Source organism: Puma concolor, chromosome E2, assembly GCF_028749965.1.
Source record: "Puma concolor isolate L17-30 chromosome E2, mPumCon1.1.hap2, whole genome shotgun sequence".
Taxonomy (NCBI): Eukaryota; Metazoa; Chordata; class Mammalia; order Carnivora; family Felidae; genus Puma; species Puma concolor.
In genome coordinates this window covers 5,106,938-5,133,730 of record NC_141681.1, presented here as the reverse complement: position 1 = coordinate 5,133,730, position 26,793 = coordinate 5,106,938, and the positions used below count along the sequence as shown (strand labels likewise).

The window sequence follows — 26,793 nt, the reverse complement described above, 5'->3', positions numbered from 1 at the left end:
TATAGGACCCTCGAGGTGAGGCCTGATTGTGTCTCGTTCAGTGCAGTGTTCCTGGTGCCTGGCCAGGCGTCTGCCATTCAGTCGGCACTCGGTACATTCCTGTGAATTAATTATGGGCAAACGCACTGGAAGCCCAGAAGAATGTGTTCAGCTCTGCTCCAGAAGAGTCAGGAAAGGATCTTCCAGGGTTGAGGACATTCAACATTGGGCTCTGAGGGATAAGTAGGAGTTTGCCAGGTAGATCAGTGGGAAAGGGGAATGTTTCATGCCGCCTGCCACGGTGAGATGCTTGAAACTGTATCGAGGCTAATCTCAGCCTCCAGGGCTCACGTTCTCCAGCTCAGGCAGGAGGCCACCGGGAGTGGAAAAGAATAGCGGCAACTGAAATGACCGTAGGTGTTTGGAGAAGGGAGAGCAATCCCTGAAGGCTTCCTGGAGGAGGGGAGACCCTGGCCAGATCTTGAAGAACTATTAAGGATTAGGAGGAGTAAGGACATCCCTGGAAGAAGACGCAATGTGGGCAGGGCGTGAGGCACAAATGGTGTATCTGGGAGCCCCTGAGGGGACCCTCACTTCAGGGGAGGGTTTGTGCAAGGAGGGAGAGAGACCCCTCTCAGGTTTGACACCTCCTTGCTCTTTGCTGGCCCAGCGGGATGGCTCATTTAGGACTTTGGTTCTCGGACCACAAAGAGATCTCCAACGTGTCGTCTGGGCTGATCTCCACTTTGTCCCACGGTGTCATAGGAACGGACCTGCCATCTTGCCAGGCGGGAGGGGGGAGGCTGGGAGGCTGGGGATCCTGGGCACGGGGTTGGCAGGGGGGAGGGTGGTCTTCAGCCTTGACCCCGGACCCTCGAGGACCGGGGGGAGGCAGGTCAGGGTGAGGAAAGGCTAGGTGTCCCGTAGGGTGCTGAAACCCGCTCTGGAGAGTTAAATAGAGCCCTTGTTAAAAGTAAACCAGGGGCGCCTGCATGGCTCAGTCGGAAAAGCGTCCGACTCTCGGTTTCGGCTCAGGTCACGGTCTCGCATTTCGGGCGTTTGAGCCCCGCGTGGGGCTCCACGCCGACAGCGCGGAGCCCGCTTGGGATTCTCTCTTCCCCTCCCTCTCTGCCCCCCCCCCGCCCTGCTCGCTCTGCTTCTCTCACAGTGAATAAACTTGAAAAATTAAAAAAAAAAAAAAAATCAGGGGCGCCTGGGTGGCGCAGTCGGTTGGGCGTCCGACTTCAGCCAGGTCACGATCTCGCGGTCCGTGAGTTCGAGCCCCGCGTCGAGCTCTGTGCCGACAGCTCAGAACCTGGAGCGTGTTTCAGATTCTGTGTCTCCCTCTCTCTCCGCCCCTCCCCGCCCCCCGTCTCTCGAAAATAAACATTCACAAAATTAAAAAAATAATAATAAACATAAAACCGGACCAGACAGGCAACATGGCACCAAATATTTGCCAGGCTGGATAAAACGGAGGCAAGATGTTTGTAAATAGCCTGGCGGCCTGCTTTGGGGCGCTCGGCCCATTCGGTGGAGCGGGCGTTCGATGGAACAGTGCTTTCCTGAGCCCTCGCTATGTGTCAGGACAAGCACTCGCCACCTGTTAAGTCACAGGAGCCTCCCAACTTTTACCGGGTGGGGCCCTCTGCAGCCACCATGTCACCGGGGACCGGGTGGCCCCAGTTCTCCGCGCGTCGCCGTGGCTGAGTCTGGCTCATCCCCCAAGCTCCCGTCCAGGGCAGCTGGAGGTCGCTGGGCAGTACCCACCCTGCCCAGGGGCGCCTGCCTGGCGGAGGGGGCGCTGAGGGGGTGTGGCAGGAGGAAGGGCTGCCTCCCCAAGCTGGCCCCCCTTCCCCTTGTGATTTCAGTGACCTCCCGAGTCTTTTCTTGCGTCTTATTGTTGCTTATTTATTTTTTTGCGAAGTTAGCACGAGTAGGAGAGGCAGAAGGGCTCTCGGATACGACCGTACCTCCCTGGTTGGGGGACACGCTCAGCCGACACCCAGGACGGGCCAAGATGCTGGGGGTTCCCACCAGGGGAGCAGATGGGACTCGAAGACAGACCCGGCTTCCTCATCCTTGGGTGGGACACCTCTGAAGAACAGTCCGTACAGTGTCCCAGAGGTTCCCCTCGGGTCTGAGCGCCAGCTGCCCCCCCCCACCCCCGCCTGTCAGTTGCCTGCGTATTAACGCCCCGTGAATGGGCTCTGCCCCTTCCCCGCCCGCTGGAGCTTCCTGGGACCCCTCCCAAGAACCCGCCCTGCCCTGGAATTCTGGTCTCGGGCGTGCGTGGCGGGTTCCACCGTGTCCCTCGAGAAAGAGATGCTCAGATCCTAACCCCTGGTTACCTGGAAACGGGACCTTATCTGGAAACAGGGCTGTTGTAGATGGGATTCACCAAGACGAGGACACTCGGGAGTGAGACGGGCGCTCCCTGAACCCAGTGTGGCTGGTGAGGAGAGGAGACCCGGAGGCAGACCCATGGCGGGGAGGCCAAGTGAAGACAGAGGTGGCGAACGGAGAGCTGCGTGTCCGAGCCAAGGGACGTCAGATTGCCGGGAGCCACCAGAAGCCGCAGACCGGTGCGGCACGGATCCTCCCGCACAGCTTGCAGAAGAAACCAGGCCCCCCCACCCCCACCCCACCACCTTGATTTCCGCCTCCTGGCCTCCAGAGCCGTGGGACAGCGCGCTCCTGTTGTGTCCAGCCCCCAGCTTGTGGGGCTTCCTCAGAGCGGCCCCGGGGACACCCCTGCGGTGTCCGATTTCTGCCAATTTCTGCTGCTTGCAGTCAGCAGCCCCGACGACAGACATCGCCCGGATGAGGAACTCGAGGCCCTGGTGAGACGTGACTCACCCCCAGGCCGTTCCGGCCAGGGACGGGTGAAGTGGTCATTACACCGTCGGAGTCCTGGGGACTCGCCTCACTCCTCAGAAGATGTGAGCTCGCACCCCCCGCGGGACCCCATCATCAGGACCTCTAAGGCGCCTCCATGCAGAGGAGCGAGGGCTGCTCGGGGGCCCTGGGGTGTTCACGGCCAAGGCCCCGTGGGTCCTACCTGGGGGCGGGAGAGGGGAAGTGACGTGCCGAGGGGAACAACCCCACGGTTGGCCGTAGCCCGGTGTCCCGCACGTCACGGGCACGCGGAAACCTCTTCAGAATGGAGGATGGCGGGGGTGGCGATGAGCTGGCCGAGTCACTTTCTCCTCCCTGCAGCCGGCTTCCCCGTCTGAGGTTCCAGGCCTGCAATCAGTCCCAGGCGGAAATGACCAAGGGAAGAAGCATCCAGGGCAACCGGGTGGTTATCATCGGGGAGCGTGCCCGCGGGAGGGAGGTGAGAAAGCAGAGGAAGACTGGCTGGCGGTCCACAGCAGCGCCAGTCAAGGCGGCCAGAGCTGGAAAGGTCCGGAAGCTCGGAAGGAAAAAAAATGAAAGACGACCAATCCATGCGGTGGAATATTATTCAGCCATAGAAACGGGAGTGGGGTCGTCCCACTTGCTACCGGAGGGATGAACCCTGAAAACATGATGCTAAGCGGAAAAAGGCGGCCACAAAAGGCCACATCCTGTAGGATCTCTTGGCGTCGACTTTCCGGAATAGGCAAGCCCCTAGACACAGACGGTACATTAGAGGTGCCGGGCGCTGGGGGGGAAGGAACGGGAGCAGAATTTCTGTGTGGGTGATGGACAAGCGCACCCACACCGGGTCGTTGTGGTCTTAGCTTTCGGTCTTCTCCTCGGAAGGCGGTTCCCCTAAGTACTTTCATATCACCTCGACTTCTCCCTAGCATTCAGCCCCTTTAATATGATGTGCGTGCTTTTTTTTTTTTTTTTAACGTGGCTTTAGTTTTTCATTAACCGATTTTGCAGATGACAAAAAAAAAAAGGCAATATGTTTGCGGTCTCTGTGTGACGTCTGGTTTGGTGTTTGTCCCTTGTCCTGGAGCTGAGCCCCGTGAAGGGAGGGATGTCTTCTGGTCCAGCCCAGCATTGTTTGGAGCCAGCCCGCCTGGCACGTAGTCGGCCTGGGAACTATGAATGTACCACGCGGGGAATGGATAAGTTACGTTAAAACCTTCCAGAACAGGATGGAAGGGGATAGAAAGTTCCAGAAGACTTCCTGGTGCGCCGCAGTGCCCGGGGGCCCCCGGCTAAAGGAGTCGGTCGGTCGAGTTTGCCGGCAACGTGCGCTGCGATGATGTCATCGCTGGTGTGAGATCTGGGACTTTGCGTGCCTCTCTGAGGAAGTCCCTTAGCAATGCACCCAGTTCTGCTCCCAGAGCCCAGCGCTGAGGTCCCAGGGCGTCAGGAAACGGCATTCATCAACGCGCACTGAGCTGTAAGCCCCTGTTCCAGGGACAGACGTATTTTTAGACTTTTTGACGTCCAAATTCCAGAGGAAGGGCAAGTAACGCTTAGAGGAAGATTGGCTTTCTTCCGGCACCAAGCAAATCAGGCCTGGGGCGCCCTTTTATTGGTCTGGCCGTTAAGTCGCTGGAACATTCCAAAGAAGGGTAAAGCTCTTGCACGCGGAATGAAGTGGGTGGAGAGCACAGACGGAGGGATGTGGGTAAATTGGGGCAGCTTTGGAGATTGGATTCTTTCTCCTTAAATGGAAACGGTTCAAGATTGTTTCCTGATTATACAAGTAATGTTTACTGTAGAAGAAATCCAGGCGATACCGAAAGTGACAACCGCGTAAAAAAGCTCGAATTCTCCCTCCAGGGCGTAAGCCCCGTTGGCATTTTGGTGTGTGTGTGCCCCGGCAATCCCGTGAAAACAGGTGTACTCACATTTTTTTTTTCTCTTCATGGTGTTTATTCACAGTGTGTAAAAGATGTTTTATGGAGATGAAAGTCATGTCACGTGAAACAAACCATTTTTTTTGTTTTTTTTTTAACGTTTATTTATTTTTTTTGAGACAGAGACAGACAGAGCATGAACGGGGGAGGGGCAGAGAGAGAGGGAGACACAGAACCGGAAGCAGGCTCCAGGCTCCGAGCCCTCAGCCCAGAGCCCGACGCGGGACTCGAACTCCCGAACTGTGAGATCGTGACCTGAGCCGAGATCAAGAGTCGGACGCTTAACCGGCTGAGCCACCCGGGCGCCCCCTGTGTCCTCTTTTCAAAGGCCTCTGTTGTGTTCCGCAGTACAGATGTGCCATTCTGTCTTCATCCGGCCTCCTTTGGTTGGACACGAGGCTGCTGGCTTCAGGAGAATCCACACTTGAACTTGAAGAATGGCGCTTTCCACCAAAAGGGGCCAGAATCGGTATTTCCTTAACCCGCTTCCTGGGGGCACCAGCAGTAGAATGGCCCCGCAAATCCCCAGGGGCCTCCGGAACTGTCTCCCAGAGGAGTGAAAAAAACCATAACCACCTCGTGGGAAATCTTAAAGGGGAGGCGTTTTTATCCGAGTAGGACACACCGCCCTGGAGAGTTCTTGTCTGGGCCGTTCCGTAAATGTGCGTCCAGCAGCTGTTTGGAAACAGACTTGCAATACAGCCCCTTCGCAGGCCTGGAAATAAAAGCTGGAAATCACGGGTTGCCCTGGGGTTTTCGCGAAGGATGTTGTCATTCTGGGGTGAGCCGCCTCGTCTGTCCGAGCGATTTGACGTGCCATTATTTTCTTTTCGGCCGAGGGGCTCTGGAGGGCCGGGCAGACTGGGGTTGCAAAGGGTGGAGCCTGGGACGAGTTCTTTCCAGAATCTGTGCCCGGGGGAGGCAGTTCTCTGACTGTGTCCTGAGCTGGGGCTGGCGCACCGGCGGCGGGCAGGGGTGGGGACGTGGGACGGGGAGGCGGGGAAGCCCCAGATTCAGACAGACCCGACAGACAACAAGAACAGGAAGCCTAATTCCAAGAGGCTGGAAGGTGCCTGCGCAACCTCGTCGGCTCCCACCACAAACGCCGGCAGCACACGCGCCTCCTGCGCCCGTTTTGCCGAGGAGGAAAACAGAGGCTGAAATAAGTCCGTGGCTTTCCTGCGTGATCACAGAGCTACAGGATTCAAACCCAGACTTGTCTAGTGCGTTAGTTCCCTGCCGAACTCAGCCTGAGCAGTTTACGAGGTCACGGGCCTTAGCCCCATCCATCTTGCTACACTCAAAAACCAGACACAGCGCCTAAGTTCTTGCCCCAAAGAAAGAGCAGCAGTCCTCTGGGGAAAGTTCTGAGCGGAGGGAACAGTGCGTGGAAGGCTTCAAGGCAAGGAGGAGGAAGGCGTCTGAGCAAACCTTCAGAAATTGAGGCTGCTGATTCTAGATGTATAGTTTGGATCCATTACTGGGGCCTCTGGAGAGAGAAGTGTAGACTTGGGCTCATGGCCCTTCTCGGCCTGTGGCCTTGGGCACACCTCTCATTCTGCAGGCCTCAGGGGCCTCATCTTTAGTGGGGATAACAATAGAACGCCCCCCGCTGGCCTCATGCGACCAGAGCAGGTGCTGAGGCTTGCTAAGAGGTGCCGAGTTGGAGAGGGGCCCCTGTTCGTGGAGACCTGGGGGAAGTGAGCACGGAGCCAGGCTGGCATCTCAGGTGGGAGACACAGCCCGTGCAAAGGCCCGGAGGTAGGACCGCTCCAGGGACCTCAGAGAAGCCGAGTCGGCTGAACAGGGATGCGCAAGGGAGGGGTGAGTCTGGGAGGCAGAGGGGCTGGGAGCGGGCACCAGCCAGCTTTGGCTGACCTTTACCCCTTTGTCCTCCACGGGAGGGGGCCCCACTGAGGGTGATGTATTTCTCTCTCTGATAAAAGTTCTCTCCCAGAGCTCCTAAAATTCACGCTTTTTCAGGACCCTCTTCAGGCATCACCTTGCATGATATGAAATATTTTCCAAAACATTTAATCCTTTAATCTGGGCCCCTCGGTGACATCAGTTCTGTTATCACCCACGACCTTCTGTTGTTTCGGCCGCACCGTAAATAACTCGGGAGATTTGACTTCTAAGGCGCTTATCTCTTTTGTCCTCTCCAAATTCTGGGAGACGACGTCTGAAGGTCCCTCAGAAAGCAGGGGCACATCTAAAATTGATCTCTCTGCACACCCCTGCTGGGCTGCCATTAGGAAGTCACCAGACCGGGAGGCAGGGGCTGGGGTGGCAGTGGGGGGGACACAGGGTTTCACTTCTGATCCGCAGGCTGCAGTCAGTCCCCTAAATGAGGCCTTGAGTCCGAACGGGCCATGCGGAAGCCCCCCGCCCCCCACCCTGGCCTCCTGACCACGCGCGGGCCTTTCCTCATCACCCTCCCAAGGAGGCCGGGCCGGCTGCCGCCTTGCATTAGGATCACAGTGGTCGGGCCCCAACGTGAGTCCAATTTTGTTCATTCTGACGAAAACGAAGTAAGAGCTAACGGCGCGGGGTTGAAAATTATTCACGATGATACAGGACTTATGGGGACCGGCCTGAGCAGGGGGTGGTGAAAAGGCTGAACCAGTTTGCGAATCCGCGCTCCGGTCTCCCCTTTGTTTTGGGGGGAGAACCACCAGTCTTCTGCAGCCTTTGTTTCCTTATATGCCAAATGTTGGCTTCATTCTTACATTTCACGAATTAAACGGCAGACATATATATATATAGGAGAAAAGAGATCTTCTCTTGGCGAAGCTGGGGAGAGGCCGGGAGCCCCATCCTCCCCAGGCTGCCCCTGCCTCACTTGGTCCCTGCTTTCTTCTCCCTCTTGCCCTCCCTCTAAGCCCCACGGGTGCCCTGGGACGTAGTTTGAAAACCGCTGGTCCTTGGGATGACACTTCCAAAATGCACCTGCTCTCGGGACCTATCCTCGGTGACCCCACGCCCCCTACAGGGCATTGGAAGCAGCGCATAGACTTTGCAGCCTCCGCAGTAGCTGGGGCGGGCGGGTGGGGGGCAAGGATGTGGACACATTTTTGACCTTCCCGCCTTTTTTTTTTTTTTTTTAACTCCGTTGAGGTCAGAGGGCATATGCCATTTTGTTCCTTGCTCTTTATTTTCCCTAACATATCATTAAGTGTTTTTCCTGTCGTTAAACATGCTTTCATGGGGCGCCTGGGTGGCTCCGTCGGTTGAGCGTCCGACTTCGGCTGGGGTCATGATGTTGTGGTTCGGGAGTTCGAGCCCCGCGTCGGGCTGGGTGCTGGCAGCTCGGAGCCTGGCGCCTGCTTCGGATTCTGTGTCTCTCTCTCTGCTCCTCCCCTGTTCACTCTCTCTCTCTCTCTCTCTCTCTCTCTCTCAAAAATAAGTACTTAAAAAAATTTAAAAATGCCTTCATACGTACTTCTCTTCTTTTTTAAATGTTTGATCGTCTTCTTAAAACTGAAAAAATACTGTGTGCATGGCAAAAATAATATTGAAGCAGGGCAAATGAATACCCAGTGAAGAGACACTCCCTTGGCTGCTTCAGAACTGAATTCTTCTCTCCAAAGGCAATCTTTGATAACAGTTTCTTGCGTATTCTTGTGTATCCTTCCAAAAATGTTCTGGGCAGGCATATACATATTACATGAGTGTGCATATGTGATTTTAAAACGTAGGCGTGTAGCATACAAACTGTTCTGCACCTTAATTCTTTAATGTTTATTTATTTTTGAAGGGGGGAGGGGCAGAGAGAGAGGGAGACACAGAAGCCGAAGCAGGCGCCAGGCCCCGAACTAGCTGCCCCACGCGCGGGGCTCAAACCCACAAACCATGAGATCCTGACCTGAGCTCAACCGACTGCGCCACCCAGGAGCCCCCTGCACCTTCATATTCTTCACCAACCACCATATCTTGGCGATCTTTCATCAGTGGGCTAAAGGCAGATTTAATGGCCACACACTACTCCCGTCCGCAGACAAGCATTATTTGCTTGTACAAGGGGGCAGGGTTTTGAAGTATGGATACATTTGCAGGGGAGCGGAGGCCAGGGGCAAATAGGAATTTAGATGGCAGGAGCAGTTGAGGAAGGGGCCAAGAGGTGGGGGAAGCCTGGCTGGTTTTTCCCAATGAACCCATTCTGTGTGTGTGTGTGTGTGTGTGTGTGTGTGTGTGTGTGTAGGGGTGTGTAAGGCATGCCGTCCGCATAGCCCACTTTCAAATCCAGAAGCAGAACAGTGTTCCCAGCATGGATGGGGGCTGGTGTCGAAGGGACCCAGTGTGGGTTGCCTGTGGTGACAAAGCCTCGCAGCCTCACCTCTAAAGTGCTTATTTTATTGGTCATGTGCCCATATTTCCTATATGGTAAATACGGTATCTTATTTTTAACTTTCTATTGAAACATAATACTGAAAAGTGGGAAAATCACATGTCCAGCTTCACACCGTGAACACATCGTGTAACCAGCACCCAGATCAGGAAGCAGAACAGGGCGGGCGGGCCCCGGGGCCCCTCCTGGTCCCCACCCACCGGGGGGCCACTCTGCTGACTTCTCACACCAGATATCACCATTGTCTGTGTTTGAACTAAAAGGATCAAAGGAACCACACTGTGTGTTCTCTTTGGAGCTGGCATTTTTCCCACTCCGGTTCAGTATTCTGTTTGTGAGATTTCTCCAAGTTGTGTGGGTTTATCCGTTTTCGGTGTGGGTTGTAAATCCTCAGAGCTCTGCGTAAACATATGGGTTGTAAGAGAGATATATGTAGAAATCTATGGGTGTAATCTATGTGTGTATACGCAGACACGTGCACACACGCACACGCATGCACGCACACGCGGACACGCATGCACACACGCGCGCACATACACACGCACACGCGCATACACAAGCACACGCGACACGCACACGCACGCACACACGCGCACGCAGATCCGTATCCGGAGCGGGCGCAGGACAGGGTCGCTTCTCCCGGCCGGCTGCCGGCACGCGCCCACCTCCGCTGGGCGGCGACGGGGACCCGGGGGTCGGGTCCGCGCCGCTGACGCGCGCTCTCCCCGCAGGCCGAGGAGGCGGGGAGCCCCCGGCAGCCCCGCGCAGACCGCTGCCCGCCGCCGCCGCGCTCGCTGCCCCCGGGCGCCTGCCAGGCCGCGCGCTGCCAGGCCGACTCCGAGTGCCCGCGGCACCGGCGCTGCTGCTACAACGGCTGCGCCTACGCCTGCCTGGAGGCCGTGCCGCCCCCGCCAGGTAGGCGCCGGGGCCCGGGAGTCGGGCGGGGACGGGGGGCGCCTCGGGGAGGGGGGTCGCCTGCGTGCGAGAGGGGCCCGCGGAGCAGGCACCTCGGCGCGCGCGGACACGCCACTGCCCTCGGCGCGCACGGCCTTGGAGAGGCCGGTTCCGGGGACGACGCCCCTTCCTAAGGCGATGCGGAGGTTTCTCACTAAAACAAAAATACACCTGTCCGGCTCTTCTTACAAACACTGGACCGCAGCCCCTGGGCCACCACCTGCTGGGGCCCCAGGTGCCCCTAGAAGGCAGCGGGCCCTCCGGTTTTCCCCGGACCCCCACCAGACGCGCTCACCTTCACCTCCTGATCCCCGCCCTGGGGGTATTGGATGTGGAGACTGACGTCAGCAGTCCGGATGGGGTGTGCCCCAGAGAGGCAGGGGGGATGCGGACTCCTGGGTTCGAGTCCATCGGCTGGCTGGGCAGCCCCTGAAATCCCCCCAGCTGTAAAACGGGACTGAAACGCAATTCCTGGAGGGCTCTGAAGGGGTGGCTGCGGTGGCAGGGAGCAGATCTCTCACAAGGGGTTTGTTAAACCTTACTGACGACTTCTTTGGCAGAAAGAGCCCTCGGGAGCTCGTTGGTCTTTGAAGGGAAGGAGTTTTAGATCCCTTCTGGACAGGTTGGGGGGGGGGAGGGGAGGGAGCCTGCGGGGATACTGAGGAGTGGGTAGGCAGCTGCGTCCCCCCAGCGCGGAGAAAAGGTGTCCCTAAGTGGGTAGGGTGGGGACGCAGTATAGCCTCCTTCCCTCTCTGTTCTCCTTGGGGCTGAGGCTTTCGATGACAGACTGCCCGTGTGGACTGCCCCTCTCAGGGAGAGGCGTCCGGGTCCCATGGGCCTCGACTGCTGAAGGCCGCCTGAGAAGGCAGCCCAGCCCTTCCTCCCAAGGCCGAAGCAAGAATGACCACACTTTGTTTTCTTTGGGGTGAGGTCACGGCGATGACAAGGGACTCGGCACCCTTAATTGTGCTCATAATTACAATCTACCCTGTGTTTAAGCACTGCCTCTTGTCCGGGGACTAGGCTGGCACTCAGGGCCAGGAGAGGTCCTAGAGGGCTCCTTATTAAAAAAAAAGACAATATGGCACTCCCCCCCCCCCCCCCCCCGCCAGTGGAAGGAAGCACAAGGAAGTACTTCCCTCTGGGTGGGTAAGTCAAAGAAGATGCCGCTTGCTTTGGACTGTGACAGCGTGCAGGTGTTCTCGCCTCGCTTGCCACCTGCACCAGGTGCTTTTGAGCAGTGCGCAAACTATACAACTGTTCACGACACTCCTGACAGCCTTTCCATACGTTATCTCGTTTAATGCTCACGCGGCCCTGTTTTACAGCTGAAGACACTGAAGCTCAGAGACGCTGACTTGCTTGCCCAAGATCACACAGCAGGCAAAGCTGGGAATGTCCACTGCCTTACGCCCTGAGTGCAGGGCTGTGGGGCCCCTACTCCAGCATCTGGGCCCGTATGTGGGAATCTCTCACTGCCTGGAACATCCTTCCGCGGGACACCCACACAGCTCCTTCCGATCTTTGTCCGGAGGTGGTCATTTTTCAGGGAACATCTCTCTCTCGAAATGGCAAGCCCTCCTCCAGCCATTCCTCGCCCTCCTTTCCCTGCTTAATTTTTCTTTATAGCACAGTCTGGAACACCGTGTTTTATTCACTCATTGACTGTTCTCCCCACTTGAAGGTCAGCCGCATAAGGCAGAGATCGGTCTGTTTCCTTCACTGCTGGACGTCCCCCATCTAAACTAGACTCTAGGCATCTGAAAAGTACTCAGTGGAAATTAAAAGAATCAACACATCAGCGAGTGACTAGCTTTCACTGGCCAGGCAGAGCGGTCCAATTGTTCGTTGGTCGCAACGACCAGCAGCTGACCTGTTGAGGCAGGGACTGTCTCCAGTCTGCCATGGCCCTACCCGGCCGGCTTTTCTTACTTACGTTACCTACCTTCACCCTGGAGGCATTTGGGCGCTCCACCCCTGCTTTGGGATTTTGAACACTTTACAGCCCTACGCGTGGGTTGGTCCTCTTGTTAAACATGTATTGGTCACAGAGCTGGCTACGAGGCTATGACAGAAAGACCCATAAGCCCAGGAGCCCAACCTATTTACTCCTCCTTTGGTTAATAGGCCCGAGGAGATGGGTGGTCCATGGCAGGTAGGTGGCCCCAGTCCAGTCATCCAGGGACCCAGGTTCCTTCCACTTGTTGCTCTGCAAGGTCAGAGTGGCTCCCAGGCTGCAGGCAGAGGGACAGCACACAGCAAACAGGCACCAAAGCCCTGGCGAGAACAGAAACTTGCGTCATCGCCTCTGCTGACATCCTATTGGCCAGAACTCAGTCACGCGGGCACACCTAGCTGCAAGGAACGCTGGGAGATGTAGTCTCCAGCTCGGCCCCAGTGCCCAGGCGAAACTCAAAGTTCTGTTACTGAAAGAACTGGGGGAATGTGCGGCAGGGAGCCTCTGTGTTTCATCGTGAAATGTAGGCCTCCCCCCCTCGCCCCGTTCCCAGAGGCTGGGGCGTTTCTCAGCTGCCTGGGGCGGGGCTCAATGTAACCATGTATCGTTTCGTTAGTTTTAGACTGGCTAGTGCAGCCGAAACCTCGATGGCTTGGTGGCAACGGCTGGCTCCTGGATGGCCCTGAGGAGGTGTTGCAAGGTGCCTACGGGGAGAAGCCCACCCCGGCGTCAGAGTCAGGACCCCTCCTTCTCAGGCTGTCTCTGCTGCGGCAGGCTGCCTGCCCTCCAGTACCTCAAATACTCGACCTAGAACGGTGGCGACTGGGGCTTGGCCAGACTCTCAGAAAACGCAGAACCGTATAGGGCTCGACTTTCCCTAGGACTGGGGGCCTCCTCCTCCCTGGGTGGAGACTTGAGAGGGAGGGGGTTGGGGTGGCTTTCAGATCCCCAAAATCGTAATAAGGGGTCCACGGCTCCGTGGTGACGACGACTCCTCCGGGTGGGTGGGGAGCAGGCAAGCAGGCTCGGGGTCCCCAAAACTGGAGGGTGGGAGTGTGTGCACGTGTGTCGGTGCGGCTGTGCCTGTGATGCTGCACGCATGCGTGTGCGCGACTGCGTCGGTGAGGCGGTGCGGCACCCGTGTGGCTGTCCTTGCGCTGCGTCTGGATGTTTGCGTGTCTGTGTGCATGCAAATGTGTGTGACCGTAGGTGTGTGTGTGTGTGTGTGTGTTAAGAGCCATGGGTGGCGAAAATATGTGTGTGTCCCGAGTTGTGTATGAACGCGTGTGTATGCCTGTGGCTGTAGATGTGAGTGCGCGTATGCGTGTGTCAGGATTTGTGTGTGAGTGCGTGCGTGTGTCAGGCCTTTTTGGCTCACAGAGCGTGAGCCTCTGTGTAGGTGAACGTGTGTGTACGTGTGTCACGATGCACATTAGGGTGTTTGGGATCACGTGACTTTGGACTGCGTTGGTGTGTGCGCGCGTGCCTATGTGCGTGTGCACGAAGGTGCCACGGTGAGCGAGACGCAAGGCACAGCCCGGGATCTGGGGGCAGATGGTCCCCTGCGTCCACCCAGCACGAGGCCTGTGTCCCTCCCACAGCCGAGGCCTGCAGCACCACGGAGGACGGGGCGGAGCCCCTCCTCTGCCCCTCGGGCTACGACTGCCACATCCTGAGCCCCGGAGATGTGGCCGAAGGCATCCCCAACCGCGGGCAGTGTGTCAAACAGCGCCGGCAGGCAGGTGAGTGTGGGCGCCCAAGCCTCCCTCTAACGCCGTGGGGGGGAGGGGGGAGGCCTGTCCCAGAGAAAACCACCAGCGTCCCCCAAGCCTGGCCGAGAGCTCCTCCTGTCCTGCCTCCCCCCTTCTGAGTCATCTCACCCTGCAGAGGACACAGGCCTTGGAGCCCTGCCACCTCCTAGCTGGGAACAGGTGCTTCAAATCTCTAAGCCTCAGTTTCCTCATCTGTAAAATGGGCTGATAATATGCTACCCCATGCTCTGTCATCTGTGTCATAGAAGAGGGAGAACTCGAGGTCGGAAGCTTCTCTACACCGTCTGCAGCGTAGAAGGGGAATTCTGAGCCTGTCCTCGGGCTGCAGAGCCCGTGTGGGGTGCGTGTGCACGTGCGTGTGTTCTCCCCGCCCCCAGGGATGGTCAGAGCCTTCCGGATAGAAATGTTAGTGAAATTCCTCTTAGCCTCGTTCCGAGGGGGCTGTCGGTTAGCAGTAATTGTTGGTGATTACGTGGGAGTTTGGAAATGTCTCGATCTCCAACGGTGACCTTTGGAGCAGGAGCCTCGGGGAGGAGTGGGGGCACTGTGTCCCAGGATCACCAGAAAAAAAGCCGCTTATTGAAGATTTCTTTTTAAGCTACATATTTGAAATGATTTGAGACTTCAAGGCAATAGTGCCCTGACCCCTCCATCCCCGTGACCCATTATGGTCTCTCTCTTCCCTCTCCAGCCCCTGCTGTCTCTCCTGGAGGACTCTCTGAGAGTAGGTTGCAGATCTCATGCCTACACCCAAGATGCATGCTCCTCTGAGAGCCAGCTTCTCGGGCGTGCCGGTGACTGTTCGGGTTTTATGGTCCATCCGCCTGGAGCCCGACATCTGAGGGGTTCATGTCTTAAGAGGAATGTGAACTTCGACACAGGCAGGAAAGCTGACTCTTTGGAGAGCAGGGTCTGGGGAGTCAGTGCATTTCTCTGGGATGGGCGTGAGGTCACTCCGAGGCTGAGCGTCCCGTGTCCCCCCGGCTTGCCTCTGGCAAGGCGACCCTGCCGGTGCCGCGTGAGGACAGGGGATCCTCGTGCAGCCGCGAGCAGGGGAGATCTAGTTTGTAAAAGTGACATGACGGTGCGTGGAGGGTGTTCAGCTCCAAACATACCTCTCTCTCCTCCCTGTGGTGTGGCGGGCCAACACTTGTCCCCAAGGAGGAGGAAGGCCCAAGAACACTTCATCGCCGCCAGCCTGGAAAAACCCTGCCATTTGCTTCAGAAAATAGTTTTTGCCCTGGTTGCTGATAAGCTATCAGCGCGAGGGTGTGGATCGGCTCCTCGGGGTTCTGGCGCCCTGTGTGATAAATGTCAGTGCTGGCCCTGAACACCCTGACGCTTTTTAGGACAGCCGCAAAACAAGGAAACCAAATGTCTCACTGTTGCCCAAGGGTGATCTTTAAAATGGAGACGAAATTGGCGAAGCAGTATGTTAGTTTCCAGTGTGTGAATGTGCTTTGTTGACAGTGCTGATGCCCTGGGGGGGGGGGGAGGGGCTCACCCATGGCGGCGTTGCCCAGAGAAACTTCTGCGGGACCTGGCCAGACGTCCTTGGCACAAATGTTTCCCCATAGTGATAGGCTGGCGACGACGGAGGGGGCGGTGGGGTCGATGACCATCAACAGTGGGAATCCTCAGTAATTCGAGACGTCTGAAGTTCCCGAGTCAACCGCTTTTTAAAGTTCTTTTATTTTAAAATTCTTTTATTTTATTGTAGGGGCGCCTGGGTGGTTCGGTCAGTTGAGCGTCTGAATTCAGCTCAGGTCAGGATCTCGCGGTTTGTGAGTTCGAGCCCCACGTCAGGCTCTGTGCTGACAGCTCGGAGCCTGGAACCTGCTTCGGGCTCTGTGTCTCCCTCTCTCTCTGCCCCTCTCCTGCTCACGCTCTATCACTCTGTGTCTCTCAAAAATAAACATTAAAGGGGCACCTAGGTGGCTCAGTCGATTAAGCATCCGACTTCGCCTCAGGTCATGATCTCACAGTCCGTGAGTTCGAGCCCCGCGTTAGGCTCTGTGCTGACAGCTCAGAGCCTGGGGCCTGTTTCAGATTCTGTGTCTCCCTCTCCCTGTGCCCCTTCCTCGTTTACGTTCTGTCTCTCTCTCTCAAAACTAAATAAAATAAAAATAAAAATAAAAAAAAACATTAAAAAATAATTTAAAAAATTATTTTATTTTAGATGAGGGGGGAAGGGCAGAGAGAGAGGGAGAGACAGAATCCCAAACAGGATCCACACTCAGTGCGGAGCCCAAGGCAGGGATCGATCCCACGACCCTGGGATCATGACCTGAGCTGAAATCAAGAATCTGACGCTCAACTGAGCTCCTCCCCGGGAGCCCCCCCCCAACACTTTTTTTACATACAAAAATGTCAGTTTCGTGTGGTTCCTCCTATCATTTGCATATCTACGGTTTAAGGGAAATTATTTGTTTTAACCCTCACAATAATTTTAAGAGGTGCCAATTCTCTGCCCATTTCCAGGTGAGGAAACTGAGGCTCAGAGAGGATTAGCGAAGCAGGGCAATGAAGATTAGCTACTCAAGTTACTTTGTCACGTGCACTGCAGGCATTCAGGTCTCCTTGGAACAGACTCACAAAAGCACCGTGTACTCCCCATGCGAATTGCACACCTCGTCATGACCTTTGCTGAATGATATGTTGGACTTCTGCTTCCGGTTCCTCTGTTAACACAGTGGTTCCCAAACGTTTTGGTCTCGGGACCCCACTTACACTCAAAAACCATTGAGGACCCCACAGAGCTCCCCCTTGTGTGGCCACGGATGATGACCACGTTAGAAACTAAAGCCCAGGCGTGAGAAAGATTTGTGTGTTCATTCATTTAAAAACGACGACGATAAACGCGATGCGCATTCAAGAGAAATAGCGTTTCCTTTAAAGGTCACTGTACTTTCCAACACACGTACAAATTGAAGCTGGGCATTGGTTCACATCTCTGCAGTTCTCTCTCATTTGTGCCTGGGGAGCAGAGAGACGCTCACGTCGACTCCTGCACTCGATCCGCTGCGATATTGCCCGTCACGCAGCGTCTGGAAACTCCATGCACACCTGGCAGGGAACAAGAGCGGACGCACAAATAATCCCTTTGTATTCTTAGGAAGATAGTTGTGGCCTCTTGAGCTCACTGGAAGGAGTTTCACCCTCTCGCTTGTTTTCCAGATGGGCGATTCCTACGACACAAGTTTTACAAGGAATACCCAGGTAGGAGAAGAAACCACTCTTCCTTTGCAGAGGGCACTGAACGGGGGCACTGAGAGTTTCTTGGGTGAAAAAAGAAATCTAGAACCCCATTGACTCTTTTGAGGGCTACAGTCTGAAGCTGCTGTGAAGGGAAATCCCCATTTCTGCCCAGTCGCTCGTGTGCCATCAGGTGGCCCTTGGGGGTGAGGTGGTGGGATGCCAAGCCACTTCCGGTGTGAAAATCTCTCCTCCACCCTGAGCAGCCCTCCAGGGGCACCTGACATGGCAGGGGCCGTTCTAGGCTGCAGCCTGGGACTGAGGCAGCAGTTCAGGGATGTCTCCCCCGGGACAAATTGAGAACTAGGATTAGAAAAGAACGTGGAAGCCTTGTTGCCTGGTGGTGAGAGGAGGTGGGAGCCAACGAGGGGCTCATAGAAGACAAATGGCTTTGTGTTAAATGTTACAACTTGGTACTGGGTGTGTTTAAGTCCTTCCTACTTCCAGGGGGTTGGAAATATGGCTGACACCCTTCTTCTATCTAATCCTTCATTGATCTAGCCATGATGTATCCATGCATCAATCTATCCAATACTGTTCTTCTATCCATCTTTCCATCCTTCCTTCTATCCGTCCTTCCTCCCTTCTTTCCTTCCTTCCATCCATCCATCCATCCATCCATCTATCCATTCATCGATGTATCCAATACTCTGTTCTTTTATCCATCTTTCTATCCTTTCTTCTATCCATCCTTCTATCTGTCCTTCCTTCCTTCCTTCCTTCCTTCCTTCCTTCCTTCCTTCCTTCCTTCCTTTTTTTCCTTCCTTCCATCCATCTATCCAATACTGTATTCTTCTATCCTTCTTTCCATCCTTCCTTCCACCCATCCATCTATCCATCCATCATCCATCCATCCATCCATCCTTCCATCCATCCATCCATCCTTCCTTCTATCCACCCATCCATCAATCCATCCATCCACCTGTCCATTTATCTATCTATCCATCCATCCATCCATCCATCCTTCCATCCATCCATCCATCCTTCCTTCTATCCATCCATCCTTCCTTCTATCCATCCATCCATCCATCAATCCATCCATCCACCTGTCCATTTATCTATCTATCCTTCCATCCATCCATCCATCCATCCATCAATCCATCCATCCACCTGTCCATTCATCTATCTGTCCATCCATCCATCCATCCATCCACCCACCCATCGATCTATTCTTCCATCCATCATTTCTTTATTAAGAATTTACAGCACATATTTATCAAGCATTGGTCTTCATCCTGTGCTAGAGGTTGGGGCTACATTTGTGGACATGACAGACCCAGTCCTTCCCATCAGGCAGCTAACGTCAAGCAGGAAATAAATACAAACCCAAGTAGTTACTTAGTAAAAACAGTGATCAGGGTGACTGAAGTCACACTGAGGACACTAGGGAAAAGGATACCTTGGACTAGGATACCAAGGAAACCTTCCTGAGGAGGGGCCATTTGAGCTCAGCCTAGAGAATAAGAATTAGTGGGCAGAGGAGCAGCCAGTGTGAGAATTCTGAGGTTGGAAGCACCTTGGCCATCGCGGCAGCTGGAGTGTGTAGTGAACAAGGGGGACAGTGGCGGGAGACGGGGCCACAAAGGGAGGCAGAGCCAGACCACACGGGGGCTGTGGCCACGGTGAGGAGAGGCCAGAGGCTGCAGGTCGGCCTTGGGTGACTTCATCTGGGGGGGAAGAAGGCACAGGGACAGGGAGCCAGGTGTCCGGACTCCATCTGGCAGTGGCTGGTGAGCCGCAGAAGACTCGCCCGCCCTGACAGAGCCCTGCTCTCTTTGCAGAGGGCGACTCCAAGAATGTGGCCGAGCCCGGGAAAGGACCCTTGAGGCACTTTCAGTGAGGCAATGGGGCAGGTCAGTCCGGGGAGTGGTGGCCGGTGGCAGGGGAGGGTTCGGGCGCAGGTGTCCTCGGTAGCTTTACTCACCAAGGTGACCGGTGGGAGGGGGAGAGTGGGGTTTTACCCGGGGCTAGAATTTCATAATTCCCTTGCGGTGTCCCAAGTAGGCGTATACGAGAAGTGGCTGTTCTGTTCACCAGAAGTTTCCAGACCACCCGGACCTAAATCCAAAGACTAGGCTGCAGCCTTCCTTTCCATGCCTGGTTTTAGGGCCTCCGTGAATGGCCGACGAGTCCCCCGCTGCCCCCCGGAGTCTGTCCCTCTGTCCCTCCCTCCGTCACACGATACGGTCAAGTGCCAGCTCCGAGACAGGCGCGTGCCGGGCACTCGGTTCCTCAGCAGCCCTTTGGGACGGCCGGGGTTCCTGCTCCTAGGGGCCTCCCCCCGGCAGGAGACCACACAAGTCAGCAAGGAAATCGGCCTGCGATGCGTGTCGTGAAGGGAACGGACGGGGGCGTGAGGGAGAGTGGCCAGGTCGGGGAGGGGCCGTGCGTGGAGCTCACGTCTGAGCCAAGATCTGAGACGGGGCAGAAGAGCCGCCTTGGGGCGGCCTGGGGAGCGGGGCCTGGTCAGGGTAGCTGGAAAAGTAGGAGTCCCAAGGGCAGGAAAGACCGTGGCTTCGAGGAGCCACGGGGAGGCCACCACGGAATGACGGCGGCGAGGCTGGCACCAGAGGGGCCCCCAGGGAAGGCCCTGCTCTCAGATGAGATGCTCCAAGGCGAGATGTGTGCCTGTGACCGGGAGCATCTGCTAAGAAAGCCTGAATGCCCGCCCCACCCCGTGAAGGCCCCACACGTGTGCCCACGGTAAACAGAAGCCCTTGAAAGCAGCCAACGCCCCCCAGAATGTCCTCGAAAGGCGAACATCAGGCTTCAGATTCCAGAACATTCTGGCGCGAGTCCTCCGGCAAGATCTCGAGCCCTCGAGGATTGGTGCCAGCGTGTCTCTTACCTGCTGATGCCAGGAACGGTCCTTGGGGTGGGTCTGACCCACCTCGGGCAGTGGCCTCCCATGGGGATGCGCAGGGGTGCGGGGAGGGCGACGGGGTAGCATGGGGCGTGAGAGGCAGTTTGCGTGACGGAGAGGGATGCGTTGAACTAAACAAGATGATGCCCAGAGAGGCTGATGGTAAGTTAAGAATTCAGTCCTAGGGATTGGGGCGCCTGGGTGGCTCAGTCAGTTAAGCATCCGACTTCGGCTCAGGTCATGATCTCGCGGTCCGTGAGTTCGAGCCCCGCATCAGGCTCTGTGCTGACCGCTCGGAGCCTGGAGCCTGTTTCGGATTCTGTGTCTCCCTCTCTCTCTGCCCCTCCCCTGTTCATGCTCTGTCTCTCTCCGTCTCCAAAATAAATAAAACATTAAAAAAAAATAAAAAGAAAAAGAATTCAGTCCTAGGGAAACTGCTATCTTCCTAGTATTGGGCGGGGGGGGGGGGGGGGGGGGGCGGTGGCACAGACCGTGACCTCTGTCCTGCCCCCAGCAGCAGCTCTCATTCCTTCTCTGCTTCTCTTCCAGCCAGCGCGCAGGAACATTCTTCCACTTTCTGCTAAGCCTTGGAAACCGTTGGACCAAACACGATTTGACCCCCAGAGGCCATGCCCAGCTCAACAGAGATACTCAGACACAGGACACCCGGCTCTCGATGCCAGCATGACCCGCCTGGCTGGGTGACTTCGCGGGAGCACTGGGTCCCCGTGTGACCATCCGGGGAACACAGCACACCTAGCAGCCCCGCTAGACCCGGAGACCCCACGGAGCCCACCCTGGAAGAGGTCACTGCCTTTGTGAGCTGTGTCAAGCCCCTTTCCGTGTCTGTGTTGTTACGCATTTCTTCCAGATTTGTCTCTGGGAGGCATGTCCCTATGCCAAATGTTCTAAAAATAAAGCGCCCCTTACAAAACAGAAACGAACTTACCTGCTCGGGTAGGATTCGTAGTTTTAACAGCCCCGCCCCGTGATCTTAAATCACATGCGCTCAAGCCCTTGAACCCTGGAGATGGGTGGGGGCGGGGGATTCTGGGGTGAGGCGTCAGCTCAGCTCGGCTTCTGGAATACCCAGCCTCGTGCGCACTGCTCTGGGTCTGGGTTGGATGCCTCTGAGACAGACCCGGGGAGGAGGGTTTGTTGAAAGCGCTTTGTTAGGAAAGTTCCCGGGGGACACTGGCGGGAGGGTAGGGAGGTTGGGCGGAAGGAGGAAGTCAGACAAGATGAGGAACAAGGTCCCACAGAGGAGGGTTGGGGAGACCCTCCAGGGCTCCAGGGGGAGATACTCAGAGGGGCCCCCACTTGGCTTAATGAAATTCTTAGCAGTGGTTGACCAAGGGGCCCGCGTGTTCATTTTGCAAATGGTGCCGGTGGCCCTGGGTCACACCGTGGATGCGGCCCCACTGGGGCGCATGGAGTCCGGAAGGCTGACGAGGCTTTTTTTAGGGAAGGCTAAAGAAAGAGCCAGAAGCTCTCCCAAAGAGGGTAGGGGTGGGCACCAGGAGGGGGTCTCGGGAAAACGCACGCACGAGGGGTGGGCAGACTGTCCCCTAGATGTCCACGCCAGAGACCTCCTTTCACAAAGGAGGCCGGCAGACCCCAGGACGTCTTGTGACTTGCCCAAGGTCATTCACCGCCCGGCAGTGACAGGTGGGCAGTTAATCCTTCCGAGGAGGTCCCTCTGTTCCTGGCCGGTGCCCTATGTTGTTACATCACGCCTCATGGCAACCGTAACACGGGAGCCAGCTCCTTCGGACCAGGCGCCTCTGTGAGCCCTTTAAAGAAAACCAACAGGTCATCTGGGCTGTCCCAAGCCGCGAGGAAGACCCTATGCGCACCCATTTTACAGATCAGGGAAACAGAGACACAGAGAAATAAAGTCACTTAGCAAGTGTCCCACAGCTAGTCAACGGCAGAGTGAGGTTGCAGACCTAAATAATAATCCGATGGGGGGTGGGGGTGGGGAGGGATTTTTTTTCTTTTTCTTTATCGCCGAGAAGCAGCCTTTAATTTGTGTAGCTATATGAACACGTGTAGGTACCGAATAAGTTTTGAGTAAAATATTGGACTCGATTATGGCATCCTCCTACCTACCGTCCTTCAGAGCGAAGAGATATTACATGCTTTTTGTTGTGCTCCTGGGAACCACGGATTCTAGGAAGGTTTTCCGGAAAAGATTGTAGAAGGGGAGGAACACATTTGTTCTCCCCCGCCGCCAAGTGTCACAGTCAGATTAGACCTTATACCAAGGTCGTCTACCCGTTTGTCTGTTTAAAAAATAATTTTTAAACCCTTCTTATCTGAAAGAATGGTGCCTTTACAGGACGTGCAGAGAAATGGACAGGGGCGCCCACCTTACCCGCAGTAACGTCTTGCGTAACTTAGCCCAGCAGTACAACCGGGAAGCTGGCGTTGGAACATCAGCAGAGCTCCTGAGGTTTTCTCTAGTTCCACGGGGTGAAGCCACGCCCCCAAGGCCTCGCTGCTTGGAACTGGCCAGTTGGGAGCCCCACCCCCCATCTCCTTCTTCCAGAACTGCCGGAGGCTGGCTCCGCTTCTCGGAATCCACAGTCTGGAGTTTTCTCTCTTGCCATACTGAAGAGACAGTAGAGGGCATGGCCATCTCTGTGGCTGCCTGGGGACAGGTCCACAGCCACGGGGGGGGGGGGGGGGGGGGGGGGGCAGAGGTGGCCCAGCCTCTGAGGGCTGAGTCCCTCCTGACGGCAAACGGGGGCCTCGAGGAGGGGCACCGGAAAGCTGGGAGAGGTGGGCCGGCCCACAGGCTGCTTCAGCCCTGCCTGCTGGATACAAAGGGCTTCATGCAAGACCCCGGAAAAGCAGCTGGACCCCGGGGGCACTTGGCCGAGGGCAGGGCTGGCGAAGGACCTCACCCCCTCAAGAAGGCTGTTCCCTAAGCGCAAACTTCATCAAACCATCCACTTGTTCCTTTGGGTTGACCAAGTTAGCTGCAGTCTTTCCCGACACCATTTTCCAGCTGGGCTGCTAAGATTAACCGATTCTCCCACCCCAAGTATTTTTCGAGAAGAACATTCACATAGAGATCAGCAAGGTCGTCTAGAAAAGAAGGCGAGCGGGGCCCTTCGGGCGAAGACAGTGCAGGTGGGACAAAGCCTACTTTATAATCCCTCGGGGGCCACTCTAAATCCAGGATGATCTCATTTCAAGAGCCTTAATTTAAGTATATCTGGAAAGACCCTATTTCCAAAATAAGGCCACATACACAGGTTCCAGGGTTCTGGTTCTGGGGGTTAGGAGGTGGACCCTCTTGTTGACTGAAGGAGGGGCACAATTTAACCAACTGTAGGGAGCAAGGAAGTAACTTTGGAGAAGTCTTGGGGTGATGGTGGGGTGGTCCGGAGCCGATGGCCAAGAAAGAATTCTCGGACGTCTTTGGTGCAAAAAGGTGATTTTATTAAAAAGGGGTGGTGGTACTGTTAGCCTGTACTTTGCCCTCAACTTGGTCCAAGCTCCCTCATCAACTTAGCTCGGGGAAGTAGAGGAAAGGCATCTCAGGCAGAGGGAACAGTAGGTGCAAAGCACAGCCCAGGGAAGCTCAAGGAACTGCAAGCAGTTGGGCGTGGTTGGTAAAAGGGGGCCCTCTGGGACAGGACAGGGGGTAGGTAGATCGCTGACCAGGTGCCAGCAGGTTCACAGCTGGCTCGAACTTGACCACGAAAGCAATGGCGAGCCACTGAAGGGTTTGCCTGGATTATTACCTCATTTGATTCTCCCCACCTCTCTCAGAAGCTAGGATTCTGATCCTCATTTACAGCCGAAAACACTGAGGCTCAAAGAGGTGAAGTCGTTTGCCCAAGAACAGACCGTTAGGAGCCCGTCAGAAATCGGATTGGCAATCAGGCCTCGTCTAACCCCTTAGGTGGGAAGATGAATGCAGCAGGGCTCTGTGTGTTCACGTAAGGCTATTCAGGAAGAAGGAAGGGCACAGAGGGAGGATTTTGCAGGGACCAAGCATCAGGGCCACAGCCCCGAGAACGGCTTTCCGCCGCTGCGCCTGGGGGACGCCATGTTGGTAGGCTGGGATCCCTCCCTGGCCACAGCGGATTGGTCCAGGCGTGGGTCACCTGACTAAAGGTAGGCCAATCAGACTCCCCTATCCCACTCTGCTGCCCAGTCTTTTTGACGCTGGAAGGTGACCAGGCTCCCGGCTCAGGGGGAGGAGACCTGTACATTCCGCCTCTGCAGGTGCTTTCCTCCATGGCTCCTATTGGGATAATGAGAAATCCTGGTGGTGAAGCTTCCTGCCCAAGGCCTGGCACGAAGGGAAGCCCTGGGCAAACATCAGCCAGCTCTGCGGGTAGTGTGAACAGAGAGAGGGGCTCTTGGCTGTGCAAAGGCCACCTCCCGCCTTGTGTATGAGGAGGAAGAGGAAGGCGGAGAGAGAGACAGAGACAGAGACAGAGACCGTAGATAGCTCTTGACAGTGTCCCAGGACTTGAATCCGATTGACGTGAGGCTTGGAGGCCCTCCCTCTGCTGACGTTCCAGGAAAGACTCAGTGGCCCCCAGTCGCCCCGACTCAGGTTGGCATAAATGGGTTTCTGTGATGGGCCATCAAAACCGAACCCGAACGAAACAATATAAAACACCAACTAAAACAACAGACACCTTGACTGGGACATCTGAGCAAGCCGGGGGCCCCCTGGGATCCGCTGGGACAGCGTTTGGATTCCTGCCCCACGCTCGGTTGCCACATAAAGAAACAGGCCCAAGTCACAGTGTGGGGCCACCGCCAAGGCTCCTGAGAGGCTACATCCTGCCTGTGACCGCCCAGAGCCCCTCCCCCCCCCCAAGGAGCACTCCCACGTGATCTGCCGCCCCACATTCCACACCCACACCTCCGGCTCTGAGATCGGCAGACGTCTGGCAAGTTCCATCTTCAGCCCTGGAACTTGTTGAACAGGTGCCTTGAGGTGGGCGAGTCCCCTGCCCGCGAGGCCCTACCCCGCCGGGCCCAGGCTGGAGCGTGTGTTGTGGGGGCGTCGCTTGGGGCCGTTGTGATTTCCCGAGTCACGTGCCAAGGCGAGCGGCTAACATTCGCCCCTTCCGCCGCCACCACCCGGTTGGAAGGATGCCATCGTCCGCATTGATGGCAGAGAGAGTTGAGGCTCGGTTACTGCTAGCTTCTTGCTCAAGGTTATCCAGTTTCTACATGTGGGAGCCAGACGTTCTTTTGCATGAGATCGGCAAGGCTGATCATGAACACCTTCAAATATAAACAGGGGGCAGAAAGTGGACTTACCAGCCAGCTACCATTGTTTCATCTATAGCCTCAACTTTTTTGCGAGAGCAGAGGCTGGCGTACTTTGTGTTTTATTATCATTTTAAAAAGTTCATTTTTGAGAGACAGCGTGAGCGGGGGAGGGGCAGAAAGGGAGGGGAACAGAGGATCCGAAGCGGGCTCTGTGCTGACAGCAGGGAGCCCAGGGCAGGGCTTGAACTCACGAACCACTCAGCTCACCCCTGAGCTGAGGTCAGCCGTTCAACTAACTGAGCCACTCCAAAGCTGGAGTACTTTAAACTAAATCCTAGACGTGCTATATACATCCCCTCTGAAGGCTCCAGAATGTATCCCTAACAGACGAGGACTTTTTTTTTTTTTTTTTTTTACCTAACCGTATGCTCATTGTCATAAGACCACTGGTGGGGAAAGTTCGCGTTGGAACTACCCCTCTGTGTAACCAGGGAGGAAGCAGACAGTTTCAGCCCAGTCCCGTTCTTCCAAGGTGGGCAGGTTCATTACAGCAGCAGGTCCCAAAGCAGGTGCCCCAGACCAGCATCCCTGGGGACCTCGCTAGAAATGCCCGTTCCCAGGCCCACCCCAGACCTGCTGAGCCAGCAACTCGGAGGCTGGGCCAAGCAATCCGTGTTTGAACACACCCTCCCTGGGATTCTGATGCCAGCTCAAGCTTGAGAGCGCCTGACAGACCTCACGCGGCTGCGGTTCTGTTCTCGCATTTACTTGTTTTATTATTTACGCACGTTCTGATCCTTCCCCGCGCGGGCTGCTGAGGGGCTGGTCTTCAGTGGTATTGTTTTCTGGTCAGAATCAGCGACCCCCGGAGCCGGATGGTTAGCGGGTGAGACCTGGCTCTTCCTCTCACTTCCTAGGTGGCCCCGTGTCCGAGCCTCTCCCTCCGTGAAATGCGCGCCTGGTGGCACCTGCCTCCTGGTTAAAGTATATAAAGCACCTACAGTGGTTCCTGGTTCCCAGCACCTGTTACGGAAGGACCAGCTGTTCTTACAAACGGGGGTGGCGAGGCCGAGCTAGGATGAGAAGCAGCCCGATTCTCAGGGGCGGGGCTGGGAGTAGGCCTCTGGGCAGGGTGTGCAGGAGATCTGGGGGCCTGCTGGGAAAACCAGGGACCCCCCCCTTGAGGCGGAGAAGCTGCCAGGCAGTGACGTGGCAGGAGATGGAGGGGAAGGAACTCACGGTTGCCCAGGGCGATGGGCTTCTCGAAGTCCCAGAGGGAGGACCAAGGGGGCCGCTGTAAGAGCTGTGAGGCCTCCGGGAGCCCCAGGAGGGTTCCCCGGCCCTCCAGGGCCCAGCCGGGAAACAGGGACAAACAACCAAGGAGCGAGGGGGGCGGGGGGGCCCTGGACTCTGGGAAGGCTCGGGGCCAGGAGGTTGGGGCTGGGTTCAGAGCAAACACTGAGGACCGCACTACCCCAGCCCCACCCCCCCAGGGCTTGGAAACAGTTCTGTATTATTATCTTAAGTAGGACAGACTCTCAGACCCTTCCTTTAGATGAGAAATCTAACAGGGTGATAGAAATCTTGTTTCCTTTTCCATCGGAGAGAAG

The 26,793-nt window shown here is 56.1% G+C and overlaps 1 protein-coding gene across 2 annotated transcripts in view; it reads left to right on the top strand.

Moving 5' to 3' along the window:
- The window catches only part of WFDC1 (WAP four-disulfide core domain 1), a 45,749-nt gene extending 24,868 nt beyond the window's left edge, over nucleotides 1–20,881 (top strand). For both annotated transcript variants that reach the window (XM_086688791.1, XM_086688792.1), the window contains 6 exons: nucleotides 9,864–10,047; nucleotides 12,660–12,743; nucleotides 13,645–13,785; nucleotides 16,993–17,034; nucleotides 18,852–18,923; nucleotides 20,483–20,881. In XM_086688791.1, the coding sequence (XP_086544917.1) occupies nucleotides 9,864–10,047; nucleotides 12,660–12,743; nucleotides 13,645–13,785; nucleotides 16,993–17,034; nucleotides 18,852–18,910 (510 nt within the window). In that variant the 3' untranslated portion in view covers nucleotides 18,911–18,923; nucleotides 20,483–20,881. The remainder of the gene's footprint in view (nucleotides 1–9,863; nucleotides 10,048–12,659; nucleotides 12,744–13,644; nucleotides 13,786–16,992; nucleotides 17,035–18,851; nucleotides 18,924–20,482) is intronic.
- The last annotated feature ends 5,912 nt before the right edge of the window (nucleotides 20,882–26,793 follow it).